We start from the raw sequence: 14,486 nt of genomic DNA on the forward strand, positions 1-14,486 counted from the left end.
TTTGTTTGTTAAGTTTGGTGAGGGAACGGCCAGTGCAAGAGGAGTGTGTCTAGAGAGTGAGTCCGAAACTGCAGCGCCAACGGCAAAACGGGAGCAAGCAAAGACCCAGATCTGCAAGAACCCAAAGTCTCCAAACTACCATATTTCTATCAACCAAAGCTGAGCTCCCCGCCAACAGACAACCGTGTAGAGCCTGGTGTGTTTGTGTTCTCGTGTGTGTGTTGATGTGGAGAAGGGGTTTCAATAGGTGCCAGTGAAGTATGCAACAGTCTCCACAAACTTGTACAGAGTGTGAGAGAGTGAGAGATCTAGTGATAGAAGTACTGTTGGGGGGTTTTGATGCACTCGCACTCCAGGAACACTCCAGCGTGACACACTTGGCCGTTACGCAATGGACCCCCCCTCACTCGTACAGTTAAGAATCTTTAAGCGATACTATAGATCTCCTTTCTCCTTTTCGTCTTCCTAAAGCCTTCCCGAACCAATCCAAACATGAAACTGTTAGCCGTGGTACTGCTGGTGCTCGGAGTTACCCTCTGCTGGGGTAAACCTGCCCCGCAAGAAGCGATGCCCGAGGAGATGGTAGCTGCTGCTGCTGCTGCTGCTGCTGCCCCAGTGGAGGCCGTTTCTACCGCAACCGAAGCAGAACCTTCGACCACCACCAGCGTCTCAACCACCACCACCACCGTTCAGCCGGTGACGTCTGCCGACACTACGTCTGCCTCGTCCACTTCCGCGTCGATGGACGTGGAGCCGGCGGCGGCAGCGGCGACGACGGTGGCAGCGGATCCCGAGTCATCCACCACCGGTCAGGCAGTGCCCGAGTCGTCTTCCACCGCCCAAGCCACCCCGGCCGTCTCCGAGTCGTCCGCATCCTCCACCAGCGGACCAGCGGCGGTGGCCGTGAGCGAGGAACCCGCCACGACGACGCTGGAACCGGCCGAAGCCAACACGGAACCGGCAGAGCAGACGACGGTGGCCGACACTGCCGCGGCCGCTAGCAGCGAGGCTACCAGCAGCGTTGCCTCCACCAGTGTCTCCGCCACTACGCCGGCCGAGATGAGTGATGTGACGACGGCAAGCGCCACGACCTCAACGACCACTGCCGCTGCCAGCTCCTCAACGGAGCCTGCCGCCTCGACCACCTCTACCGTAGCAGCGACGGCTGAAGTTACTACCACCACCACGACCACCACCAGCACCACAACAACCGCCGCCTCCACGGAGGTAGATGCGTCGAACGACTCCTCGTCGGGCTCCACGGAGAGTTCCTAAAGCTTAAGCTGATGTGAGCTAGATGTTGTAGACAGATACTTGGGAGAGGAAGCCAGAGGAGAGAGATTTAACCTTTTTTTTTTTTTCAAATACAAAAGACAACTCACACAAATTCCCATCAACAACAATAACAGGTCAGAGATATCAAACCACATTCGGTTTTTTTTTGGGCAGACGCCGCCGATACACTTTTACAGACGTACACGGTGAGACAGTGTGACTAGAGACGCGGACGCGATTCTTTTCCGCGCGTGTGCCGCAGGTAACGGAACCACGAGACACACGGTGTCCAGAACTGTAGATTGTAACATATACGCCTAGCATTTAGCGACGATTAGTATACCTACTAGCAAGTAATGAAGCGCAAGCGCACTTTACGCGGCAGCGCGCACTGACTGCGTGCGAGAGGCGGCAATGGGTTGCGAGCGTCGCGAGCGTTTTCGGAAATAAAGTCTGTCTGAAAACTCAGAACTCGGTGCCCAGCGAGGTGCTGCAGCGTCCTGTGCTTTAGCAGCGTGACAGTGGCAGATGCCTACTAGAGCTCGTTTTGGGGCGTGGCTATCTAGAGCTGATTGGTTTTTCATCTTCACCAACCGAAAAGATCTATGACTTGTGGAGAAGTTTGGAGTTGCTGATGCACCAAGAATAGGGGTGCCAAGATGTAGATATTCTTCTTCCCATTGCAACAGCAATGCATCGCTACTTACCCGCCCAGTGTACATCCGGCAGGCGAGCACCCCGAGCGCCCACCAGTCGACGGCATGTCCGTACGGCTCTCCTCGTAGTATCTCAGGCGCTGCTCCCAGTACACACCGGAGGGGAGGGAGCAGAGGGGGCGAAGGAAACGGAAAGAAAGCAGAAAGAAAATGAAAGAAAAAAACGAAATTAGAGATGTCGCCTGCCAGGTACTTACCTGGAAGCAAAGAAGTCGTCAGCGCAGCACGTGTAACGGCGGTATATTGCTACTAAACGCCGGGTGGTATTCGCAAGTACCGTCAACTTCCCTGCTCCAGACAAGGATGGTATGGGGGAGTTAAATGAAAAAGGGGGACCAAATAAACCCAACAGCAACAAAAAGAAGCATTCTTCATGGGAAGAGTTTTCATGAAGACAGCCCCAATAAGTGAATGACATGACATTTTCTCAACCTCAGAGTAACACAGTGTGGTGTTCAGGCGCGTATAGGAGGCATTAGTTTTTTTTTTTTGTTTCTTCTGTTTTGTGTTATCTAGTTTAGTTTTTTTTTGTTGCTTGTTTTTGTTTCAAACAATCACATCTTTATAATGTTTCGGTTGCTTTGCGTGGGTTCACTTTCGAACTCTCAATCGTTTGATCTAAACCGTTCTTGTGTGTGTTCTTGCCCCGCTCTCCTTTGCTTGGTTTTCAGTGTGGTGTACGATACCTTTCGGCTTGCCACACCCACTTGGCTTAGTATTACTTTCATCTTATATTGTTGTTGATCTGCTCTTCTTTTCCCGTTCATGCCCCCACTAAACAATCAATGTATAAGTTCATTGTTTGACTTTATCACCTACGCACGCTGACGCTTAAGCAATGTTCCATTATTGTTACCCCTCTTTAAAGTGCTTTTAATAGTATCGTTTTTTTTTTGCTTTAAACTTTGCAGTATAGTACACGTGTGTCACACCTTTCTCTTGCATTCTGTTCAGTTTACTCTTCCGTTTCTACGTTTTTTTTTTCGCGTGGTTTGTTTTGTTTTGGCCCATTTAGCTCCACTGTTTTGCAGTTTGTTTTTGTTTCATGTTTGTTTGCAATTGACATTGCAAAACCAACACACCAACACCTTCGTTCACGAATGTACAACCGGATCCACACCAGGCTTCTACACCGTTGTGGCCGTAGGAGCTTCTGGACAACCGTGGTGGCCACCGTAGCCGTTGTACCAGATTGCTTCGCATATTGATTGTTTGGCATCACGCACACACACACATGCACACTCATTCATTCACACACACATATACACTTGTGTCTTCCGTCTGTACACGATCATGCCAGAAGCTGGATCCTTCGTTTACTAGGACCTGATGGTTAAGAGGAGAAGAGTCCAGCTCTCTAGGCTATCCGGGATATCGTAGCAGCGGGTGGGATTATTTGGTGTTTAGAAATGGGTCCTAAATATCGGCTTCAAATTCGGTCTGCTATACAGATGTGCGTCTTGTTCAGAAGGTACCTACAATAGCCGGAAAACACACATTCACTCACACACACATTCGTCAAGCGTCTTCAACGGCAACAAACGAACAAAATGTAAAACTTTTAACCGCAACAAGCAAGTTCGAACTATCGCTTGTACTTAAGTACTACTCACTACTACTAAAGCCCTACAATCCAATACGTCTGATTCTTTACAATTTTCGTGTGACTGTGTGTATGTGTGTGAGTAGATGTTAGCAGAAGCTGTACGTTTTTTACTTTTACGTTTCAACTAGATGAAGCCTTAAGTAGATACCCTTTCCCCAAATGTCCTTTGAATGTGTGTGTGGGTGTGTGTGTCAATGCACAGTTTTTAGTTCTCAAGCGTGTGAAAACACAAAAAAAAACCCCACAAAAACCTAACGTCAAATGGGTTCAATTTGGGAACCAAATTGCGACAGCCGAATGGATACAGCAGAAAGGGAGAAGAGAAAACAAACAAACCCCGCTCACTACACCTTCGTTTCCTGTGTCTTTTTGCATTACACTATACAACTTGCTACACTGCATTATCCCTATTTTAGTGCTCATATCCCTATTTTAATGCTCATATATCATATACACTTAATCACAGCTTAAACGACGACGAAATGACATACAGGTTTAAAGCGTTCTAGTTAGAGCATAACGTTACAGCTTAAAAAAAAAGACAGCGAGAGAGTAAGAGAGAGAGAGAGAAAAATATATAACCAACAGTTTAAAAATAAATCCCAAAAACACAAAAAAAAACATAGCCTACGACATAAAGGCTAAACAAACTACCGAACATTCACGTACATAAGATAAAGCTGAATTACAAGGATCTTATTATTTTGTTTGTTTTTTTTACGATGGTAATATTCGTTTCTTACTTCTACTTGCCCAATTATTGCATCTACTCTCGCTTTGTGTTGTGCTATTTGCAAAGCTAATTTGCCATGGAGTGTGGATTGCCTGTTTTAATGGACCTAAAGATAGAACGAACCAACGCATTAACCAATTTAGAAAGAATTTGGATTCCCGCTTGCTATTCCCTCTACATGTTTCTAGATAATAGTACACTTGTGTTGCTTTCAGCTGTGTTTTGCTCCTTTTTTCTCCCTTTTTTCTTTATACACTTACTCTACTCATGCTCATTCTTATCTTTATATGTTGATGTTTTGCTGTTTTTTTACATTTTAATCACTTTCGTTTTCTTTTTGTTACATTTTTTACTCTCTCTACTCTCCCGTGTTTTTGTTGTTGTTTTTTCACTCCTTTTCTTTCCGCTTTCTCGCACAACATATATTGCAAGTACTTACAGAACTACAACTTTCCTCTTTTTTCTTCTTTTCGGCAGGAACCGCCATTCCAGTTGTTTGGTTGATTCACCGTTTCCAATGGGAAAATAAAACCCTGCCCAAACCACTTAAACTTAATTAAAAATTGGGTGCGTTTTGTTATTGTTGTTGTTGTTATTTTTAACTAACAGGCTTACGTAGGACAAAAAAAAACAAAAACAAACAAAGCCCGACTTAGCCTAATAAATGACTGAAACCACGTGCGTTAGTGCGTTGAGCACATGCGCACACGAGCGTGCCTGCTCCTTGCTGGTCCGGTGGCTTAAAATTAACGCCCACACACACACACACCCACACGCACGGGGTGTTGCCTGCCTCATCTGTTACGAATAGTGAACGGCGTGAAAAGTGTAAGCGGCAAGCGAAACAAGACAGATACGTGAACGAGAGCAGAATAAAAAAGAAAGAAAACAAAACAATATCTAACCGAACAAGCTTACCTAAAACATAATTAAGTTCAGGGAAGGTATCGTGCACAACCCTACACACTCACTCACTCACATTCTCTCTCTTTCTCACACACACATAATAAAGTCGTTTACGTATATATATATCGTACGGAGAGTAGCGGTACGGTTTGTGTTGATATCCTAGACGTGGTTTAGCGTTTTCTTTACGTATATGCAAGCATTAATGCTACTATGCTATTGAGATGTCTTTAGGTAATGTTACGTAACTATTTACTGCATACTTTGTTTGTATAGTGACCATTTTTTTATGCATCAAACTTTCTGTTTCGGGAACCCGTATGATTCTTGCGTGTTGTTTGTTTTGTTTTTATCATTCTTTTTCCTTTCTTCTCGGTTTGTTTTGGCTGCTAGTAAATGGGCAATCCATCCTAGCAGGGTGAGGAAATAAAACTTGGGACAGCACGTCTTTTAAACCCACAACACGCACACACTATCCTATCATTGAATTGCAGTTTGGCTTCTGACTTGAGGGTAAATTCATTGCATGGGGCAGACTCAAATTATTAACCAAAAAAAGCGACGCTATTGCAAAAAACCCATTTGAAGGTGGTTAATTTTGTTCACTAGAAGTAATCTTTGCTCTACCACATTGCTTCGCTCGCTTTGCTCTGGGGAATCCTGCTTCTTTCTTTTTGTACTATTGTGCTTTAGTTGTTTTGGCATACATTAAAAAAAAAAAAAGTATCGCTTTGGGGAGTGTTCAAAACATGAGTGAAGCAAATCGGTTTGAAACGGGTTCGCGTGTAGCGTCCCTGCCCGTCCTCCGCCTGTTCCCCAAATGCCTGCAAGTATTGCACTATTTATTCTATATCATCCAAGTATGTCACCACCATCGGTGTGTAAAACACGCGACTAGTTGCCGTCGAGAAGAGCGAACGTTTGCTTTTGTTTTTGTTTCACTGCCTTGGGTTTGTTTGTACCACCGGCTGGAACCGTTTAACCTAAAACCTTAGCTCTATTCATTAGTGATTCGGTAAATCACCCTACGGGATATATTGTTCGTTTGCGTTTGCTTTGGGCGCTCAGCGTTTTAAAACATCGGTTGCTTCTTTAAAGTGTCTTCAGTGTGCGCGGCTAGCGCGCCTTATCAATTATAGATCAACGGAAAACTCGACGGAAGGGGGGGGGGGGGGCGGTTTTGGCGGTAGGTGGGTGGTATGGGGTTGCAAAATTAAACTAAACAGGTGGGAGGGGCGCTCTACAAGGGTGTGCACCCATCGATAGCAAAACAAACAAACAAAAACAGCGGTACACACTCATACAAATCATTCGATAGCGTCATAGCTATCGACACACACACACACACACACACTCACACATACATACACAAAGTAGCTCTTGATCAGCCCTTGATTGTGGCGAACAGCAGAAAAAAGCGGCCTAGAATGATGCGCACTACATCACACGTTGCGCAATCGTAAACCTAAAACGAAAGCCCCCCTTCGGTTTTTTTGTTCAAACTCGCCAAAAACCGACATCACAGGGCCGTTTAGTTAATCTCGTTTTGCGTTTCCACGCTTCCCGGCCTCACTGTTATCGCCGTTTGATCGAAAGGTTTTAACAATTCAACCTTCTTAGACTTTTGATGCGGATTTGCCTGGCAGGCAGACGCAAATCGTTTGCGCTACACACACACACACACATACAGACACACACAGCGGGCGAAGGCTGCAGAAAAAGGTCCTTGCCCATGCGCGTACTTAGCACAACATAATCCTTATCCTACAGCCACTGACGTAATAGCACGATGACATGACACGTAAATGAGAAAAAAAGAGAAGTAAAAAACCCTCCAAAACCAAACAGAGACACAAACACTATTGATACACTGTATGGTGTGGGAGGAGGGGTGACGGACCACAGTATAACATTGATTGCACGGAAATGCGACCATTAAAACAAGTGAAAAAAAAAACAAAAAACACTCCGCCAACGCTTAGCAGACGTGAGAGTAACGGTGTGTGTGTGTAAAGAAAACAAGAAAATGGGATCTTCTCCCGCCCGGGCTCCCTTGAGGTGCAAAGAAAATGGACACCCGGGCCACGACCCCACGAGCGGCAGCAGCAGGCCGCGTATTAGTCACAACGAAACGTTGAGCGTTTCCTTGATCAGCTTCTTCATCGTGTTGCTCACCGAGGTGCCGCTCGGGCCGGCCGTGCTGAACTTGAACTGGAACAGGTACGGCTGCACGTCCGGGTAGGTCGTGTCGAACACCATGTCGAGCTCGGTCTGGTTCGGTATCTTCGGCACGTAGTCGTGCCGGTTCATGATCTCGGTGATGCAGAAGATCTTGTCGGTCAGCAGGTCGCTCACCCGCTCCCGGCACTGCAGCCGGTCGTCCTCGTTCGTGAGCGTCAGCAGCTCGAGCCGTATCGTCCACACCTCCCACGGTATGCAGTCGGTCTGGAACGGCCAGCGCGTCTTCTTGCGCTGGAAAAACTCGAGACTGATCTGGCCGGTGCCGCCGCTGTCGTTGCTGCGCAGCTGCCGGCTGAAGTTGCCGATCTCGCGCCGCAGCGTCTCCTCCAGCCGCGGCGAGCTGCAGCACACGTAGGTGAAGTCGAAAAAGTCGCAGTCCACGTCCCGGTAGCCGATCGTGCCGACCGAGTACATCGCCTCCTCGGTGTACAGGAACTTGCCGAGGCTGCGGTGAAACAGGATCGTGTGGAAGATGCTCAGCACGGCCTCGTCCACCTGCCGGCCCTCCATGCGCAGATCGAACGTTTGCGAGCGGGCGTTCATGGTGGAGCGGGAGGCGCTACGGGCAAAACGTATCTCTCCCTAGCTCCCGATCCCGTTCCTTCGTTCTCGTGCGTTCTCTCTTTCTCCCCGGCAAGAGCAATCAAACTTAAATCTTAAAGCACCTCCCGAACACCCGGCTTGCCCCACAAAACACACGTGCGCAACGCACTTGGTTCTGTTGGTAGCAGAGTTCAGCTCTACAAAGTGGTGGGCTGGGGGGTGCGGGAAGGGGGTCGGGGGATTGTGTTAGGATATGCAAGGAAAGGAAATGCTTAACGAAACCCACGGAACTGTACCATCGTCTTCTTGCCGCTGGTGCGCACCAGACGTGGCGCAGCCGCAACAGAAAACAGCACGAATGCGTTCGCTTCCTTCAGCAGAGCGTATGAAATAATATTTCCCTGTTTAATCACGCGCATAAACATGCACTCTCAAGCACACACACACACACACACACACACACATGCACATGCATACACTAATCGCTCAATCGGATCTTATCAGGCTGGGCGCGCGCCCGGTAGTAACATTGCGCCACGAACTGGATTCCGTTGGGGCGTTTGTTTTGTTTTTGCATTTGCACCACACCACACACACCTCCGCCCTTGCGCCCACCGTCCTCCCGGCTGCTTACGCAAAACAGCGGAGCCCACGGCCGGTCAGCATTGCGATCGGGATCGGGGTATTGGGTTGGGAAGAATGTTTTGGGCACACCAACCGCGTACAGCTAAAGGGGGTGAGGGCCCTTCTCTTAATCCTACTACCGCTACTACTAGTAACGTATTGCTATTGGTTGTAGTATAGTGCGTGTGGTTTCGTTACCCATATACTGTATCGTGCCGCAGAGCGTGCCGGTGCGGCTGCCGACGCTTAGCCACTTGCTCAGCCCGAAGTCGATCAGCTTGAGGTGGAACCGATCATCGAGCAGTACGTTTTCCGGCTTCAGGTCGCGATAGATGATGCCGGCGTTGTGCAGAAAGTCTAAAACGAGCAAATGGGAAGGTCGCAATGGTCGCAAAAATAATATAAAATTAAAAGAAAACACAAACACACACATACCGATCGCTAAGGCTAGCTCCGCCACATACAGCTGAACCAGCTGACTGGTGAAGGACTTTAGACGATGGAACAGCTCACCGTTGCTGAAAAATTCGGACACTGCAAAAATAGAAGACGTATTAAATCATTACGCTATCGTGAAGTTCTTTTAACGCGCGTGTGTATGTGTGTCTTAGTTGCATAAATGGAAACTGTGTCCACTACCATACTACCGCATACATACTAGTGGTGGGAGCTCGGAATCGGACTTACCCGACCTACGGAATCGAATGCTTGAATCGATTCCGATTCCGGAGCCGATTCCGATGCTGGAATCGATTCCGATTCCGAAGTTTACTCCGGAACCGATTCGGAATCTAGAATCGATTTCGGAATTAGAATCGGCTCCGGAATTGGAATCGACCAGGGAATCGCAATTTGCTCTGGTGGCAGAATCAGAATAGACTCCAGAGTTGAAATTAGTTGACTCCGGAACCGATTCCGGAGTCGACTCCAAATCCTAAATCGGAGTCGACTTTTAAATCCGGAATCGGAATCGACTCCGAAATCACAATCAGCTTCAGAATCAGAATTGGCTCCAGAATCGGAATCGACCTGGAAATTCCAATTTGTCCCGTAAACGGAATCAGAATCTCTTCGAAAGCGAAATCAATCCGGGAATCTCCATGAGAAAGGTTCATTTACAACACAATTTGGATTCTTTGCGACTGTCAATACGGACATAAACGCCTATCCTTATGAAGATACCGAAACCGACGCCGATTTTGGAGCCCGATTCCGGAACTGATACCGAAACCGGACCCGATTCCAATTCCGAAGCCACTTCCGATTCCGGAACTGATTTCGATTCCGGACGTAATTCTTATTCCGAAACCGATTCCGAATCCGATTCTGGTTCCAGAACCGATTCCGGAACAAATTTCGGAGCCGATTACGATTCCTCCGGAAACTGATTCCAGACCTACTATCCGGAATAGATTCCCAAAAACTTCGGAACTACGGACCCAAACGCCTATTCTTATGGAGATGCCAAAACTGATGACGATTCCGGACCCGATTCCGATTCTGAAACCGATTCTGATTCCAGAACCGATTCTGGAGCCTATTTCGGAGCCGAATTCAATTCTGAAGCCGCTTCCGATTCCGGAACCAATTCCGCAACCGATTCCGGAAAAAATTCCGGAGCTAATTCTAATTGCGGAGCCGATTCCGGACACTGGTTCCGAACCTACTATCCGAAATCGATGCCGAACAAAATTTAATGTTTCCCATCACTATTACATACACAGAAACAGGCGAGTACGATCCTGCCAGTAGTCGACGCACGGCACTATGAACGGATGATGGCCACACACCGTCTGTATCTTCACTTCGTCCCTGACCTGTCCAACCGCATCGGACAGCACGATCTGTGTGAAAAAACAATGAAGATGAAAACAACACTCGCCAAAAACAAAGGGGCAACGACATTCATGCACAGCCGTAACGACACTCACGTTGGACTTTTGCAGCACCTTCAGCGCGTACCAGCGCCGACTGTCGCCACCGGCAAGCGTGTCCCGTACGCGGTACACCCGCCCGAACGCACCATTCGCCACGTACGTGCGCTCTGCGTACCGGTGGGCGCGTCGCTCGTCCACCGGGAAGGTGGGCAGAAACAGGCGCACTCGTTCCGGCACCGGCCAGCAGCTCTTCAGCAGCTGCGCTTCGCTATCTAGCGTCGTTTGATGCCACCTGCAAAAAAAAGGGAGGAAAAACATTAGTAAGGTCTTTCGTCTCGGTGTGCAAGTAGAAGAATGTAGCGATGGACACATACCGCCGACGGGAGATCCTTGCCACGGGTGGTCGCGTCCGGTGCGAGTGTTGATGGGGAGGAACGCAGCGCAGCACATAAATCGTCCTCGACAGTGTGCCCTGCAGCCAAACGATGCAGCGGCGGTGCGCTAGTGTCTCATGGTACCACCGCCCGAGTGGTCCCAAGTGCGCAACGTCAGCAGCTGCGGGTGGTAGCTGTTTGGTTCCGGGGGGAAAAACAAAACAGTTGAATTAGTTTCATGCATAAGTGGGTGTGAGATTCCACACAACCAATGCCTTAATGCCATACTTGTGGCTTGTTGGCCAATACGATCAATAAACTAAGGGCGTTTGCTTTTAACCTAGCATGAAGAGCATTTAATTTTCCATTACTTTGATTCCTCACTAAACTTAACAGCTGCAAAAGGCCAACTACAGTGAAATCAATTGTAAACCGTATTATTAGCCTTTTATTCTAAAAAGAGGAAGCTTTCTATTCTAAAAATAAGTCGAAAATAACAGGCTAAAAGCTGGAAAAGGCTATCTGAAATGCAATAAAGTTTTAAACCGTTTTTTCAGCCTTCTGTTCTAAGCAGAAATAGCCTTCTATTGTAAAAAATGAAGAGAAATCACCAAACTAAAACTAAACCAAACATAAAATGTCAACTAACGTGCAATCAAGGTTTAAAATGTGCGCTTGGCCTTCTGTTTTAATCAGAAATAGCTGCAAATGGTCAAGTACCGTGCTATGAAGATTTAAAAGGTAGGTAGGTTTTTATTTAAACCGTGTTCCTAGCGCTCTTTTCTAGCCGCTGCGCAGTTTTCTTTGCCGTACGAGCTACTTGTTGCGCATCGATTGCTAAGAATTTGAACATCTTGGAAAGGTAAACGTAGCGTGCTGCCGTGATGAAGCGCTGATAAACGCATCTTTCTAGTACAGTGACACGAAAATGCTTTAAACATGTTCCAATCAGATGACCTAAAGCGCTGGTCTGGACAAAATTTTCCCTTCTTTTTTTCATCGTAGCGTCCCCTTAGCAAGGCCAGACGTACCTGAAACGACACAACCAGATGCTCCTTCCGTCGGTCCTTCCCGCGCTGCGTGTAGCCGGCACGAAGCGGGTCCGTATCCGGTGCAGCGTTGGCGCAGCTTATCGCAGGCTCGGTAGCCCGGATGTCCGCGTCGCCCATACAGGCCGCGACCGGCCGCCGCAACGCGCACGCAACGATGGCAGGGTCGGGCCGATCGTGCGTCGGGTCGGGCAGCAGACACCCCTTCACCGCGCTCGCTGCTGCGTTTGAAAATGCGGCGCCGCAATGGTTTCCTGCTGTGTCGTTCGCTGTTTGGCGTTTGTTGTCGAGTGTTCGTCTTTCTTGCTAAAATAGAAACAAAGGAGGACATTAAAGAGTTGCGTTACGTGCGCTACTTTACGAGCTAGTGCTGTCTAGCTGCGTGTGTGATGTTCATTTTCACTTTAAATTGACAATAATAATGATGTTCCCGCAACGTGAGCAAGGTTAGCTCACCCGGGACACGGGACAAAACACCAACCCACCCACAGGAACGTAAAGAAACAGCCAAAGCTCACGCGAAGACGTTGCTGCTGCTCGAGGGGGTTTGGGTGGCCCTTTAAGCCCTTTAAACAGAGAAAAATGTAAACACACACACACACACACAAACACGCAGCAGTGGTGCAGACAGCACTGAGCACAAACACCTTATCCGGGGAGACGATGAGACGATGCAAACAAACGGGCGTCGTGCGCCCTTTATGCAATCGCGCGAGACACCAGCGAGATGGCCAACGGTCGGAGGAAAACAAAAACGGGGGCTTTCTTGGGCTGTGGGGGATGCTGCTTGCCAAAGTGAGAGGCCCTGGCGCCTTTGAACAACAACACGCGCGGCCCACACACACACACACACACACACACGCACGGATGACAGCCACAACAGAAGGGTACATGCGTCAGTGACAGTTCGCTTTTGGTGCCACCTTTTGGGACAAGAAAGGGACAAACCCCCACCTCCACCTCACCTTCTCCTTCTTGCACTGACTTTAGCGAGGCTTTTAAAGACGAAACCCGGACGACCCTCGGAAGAGCGCTGGGCACAAAGCACCAATTCACCAGCAATGTTACTTCAGCGGGGGAGAGGGGAGCCACCCCACCATCCGCCCAATATGGGTTGGACGATTGCGCAGTGGGCAAGCCTTCATGTGTATGTGTGTGTGTGTGTGTGTGTGTGTGTGTGTGTGTGTGTGTGTGTGTGTGTGTGTTTTTCGATCACGCCACTTGTCCTCGGGGGATGGGGAGGGGGCTGCCTTTGCTTCTCTAGCCCGTCACAACAACAACAAACCAAACGCCACAAAGGCCACACACGATCAGCCAGATCCTTGCCAGCCCACCTACCTTTCTGCTGCCGTCACCACCACCACCAGCACCACTGCACTGCACAGCACGCACGCACAGGAGGGATGTTTAGTGCCCCGCGCTCGGTATTAACGCACCGTCATCCGATGCACCACAACAACAAACGGAGAGGGCGCCCAACAGAAGGCCAGCAGCTGGTGAAGTCGGTTGACGGGTTTTTTTTTCCTATTCGTTCGATCGGTCGGTACCTGTTCGCGACAGCTGACAGGTACGAGCGCGTTGGCGCCTGGCACGATGACCGTTCCACGGCTCGGTACTGTCTGTCAGGCCAGCGGTTACATTCAAATGTCGGAAAATTGCCGTTTTAATTCAACTTTCGCTCGCAACACAGCTCCGTGCGGGGTGGAAAGCTGCAAAATAAAGCGAATGTTACTTCGTTTTTTTTTTTTTTTGTAATCAATGCTGCAGCCACGGCGGTTCGCACCAACAACAACACCCTGGAGTGGGTGCTAGTTTGTCACAAAACGATGCAACAGCATTTTACCAACACGCGGCACCAATTTCACAAACAATTTCAGTCAATATTTTTGCTCACCAGCAAGCAGCTCGGGAAGGTAAACAGGCTCGCGCTTTCTGTCTCTCGTGCGATTTGTTTCACAAATATTCTATCAATGCTCGTTGTGCTGCTGTTTACAAGGTACGTTAACAAGTTTCAAAACTAATTCCCTAGAGCCACTTGCTGTAGCGCACTTCCGCTTCCCGTTGCCGCGCATTCGGGGGACGCATTTTGTTGGAAAATGTTTAGTTTCTGTTATTTATGTTTTCTCTTTTGGCGTATTTCGCATTGAAAACAGCACAACCCGTTTGACAGCTGACAGGCGCGGGCTATGTCGACCGCGGCCCGAAACGATCCGTCAACTGTCACGGGCAAGAGTCGACATTGTGTGCGTGCGGGAAGGCAACGTTCACATCGCTGCTGCTGTAGGGGATATTTTAAATGCCTTTTTGTTTTTTGTTTTGGGTTTGGTTTGAAACTCAAATCCTTTTGTTTGTTTTTTTTTTCCATTCATTATGATGAATTTATGCCTTTAATTACGATTTGCACAAAGCGTATACGAAAATAGTGCATTTTCATTGCCGATTGGGTGGAGTACAGTCAAGGACAAGCTGTGTTCGACACCGCCACAAAGGTCGCTTCGTAAAGTAGCTGACTTGAGCTAGAGATGTGCGTATTAGTGATGGG

General features: G+C 48.4%; 3 protein-coding genes across 9 annotated transcripts in view; 1 reads left to right on the forward strand and 2 right to left on the reverse strand.

Moving 5' to 3' along the window:
- Positions 1 to 1,743, forward strand: part of LOC121599294 (cell wall protein DAN4-like) — a 2,131-nt gene extending 388 nt beyond the window's left edge. The window contains exon 2 of the mRNA XM_041927005.1: positions 472 to 1,743. Within this exon, the coding sequence (XP_041782939.1) occupies positions 493 to 1,275 (783 nt within the window). The 5' untranslated portion in view covers positions 472 to 492 and the 3' untranslated portion in view covers positions 1,276 to 1,743. The remainder of the gene's footprint in view (positions 1 to 471) is intronic.
- The window catches only part of LOC121599260 (serine/threonine-protein kinase S6KL), a 20,434-nt gene extending 6,340 nt beyond the window's left edge, over positions 1 to 14,094 (reverse strand). The window contains exons 1-9 of one of the 7 annotated variants that reach the window (XM_041926961.1): positions 13,839 to 14,094; positions 13,283 to 13,653; positions 11,927 to 12,250; positions 10,896 to 11,089; positions 10,576 to 10,813; positions 10,365 to 10,488; positions 9,080 to 9,178; positions 8,843 to 9,001; positions 1,983 to 2,071 (exon numbers count right to left, since the gene is read on the reverse strand). In XM_041926961.1, the coding sequence (XP_041782895.1) occupies positions 1,983 to 2,071; positions 8,843 to 9,001; positions 9,080 to 9,178; positions 10,365 to 10,488; positions 10,576 to 10,813; positions 10,896 to 11,089; positions 11,927 to 12,064 (1,041 nt within the window). In that variant the 5' untranslated portion in view covers positions 12,065 to 12,250; positions 13,283 to 13,653; positions 13,839 to 14,094. Of the gene's footprint in view, positions 1 to 1,982; positions 2,072 to 8,792; positions 9,002 to 9,079; positions 9,179 to 10,364; positions 10,489 to 10,575; positions 10,814 to 10,895; positions 11,090 to 11,926; positions 12,251 to 12,429; positions 12,567 to 12,589; positions 12,890 to 12,909; positions 13,256 to 13,282; positions 13,654 to 13,727; positions 13,816 to 13,838 lie in introns of those variants that run through there. The other 6 variants (XM_041926968.1, XM_041926978.1, XM_041926987.1 and 3 more) reach the window with 6 other exon arrangements.
- On the reverse strand, positions 4,341 to 8,023 carry LOC121599303 (autophagy-related protein 101). Its single transcript, XM_041927018.1, has one exon. It carries the CDS (start codon positions 8,018 to 8,020, stop codon positions 7,358 to 7,360), a length of 663 nt encoding a protein of 220 aa, XP_041782952.1. The 5' UTR covers positions 8,021 to 8,023; the 3' UTR covers positions 4,341 to 7,357.
- Positions 14,095 to 14,486: the final 392 nt, after the last annotated feature.

Source organism: Anopheles merus, chromosome X, assembly GCF_017562075.2.
Source record: "Anopheles merus strain MAF chromosome X, AmerM5.1, whole genome shotgun sequence".
Lineage (NCBI taxonomy): Eukaryota > Metazoa > Arthropoda > Insecta > Diptera > Culicidae > Anopheles > Anopheles merus.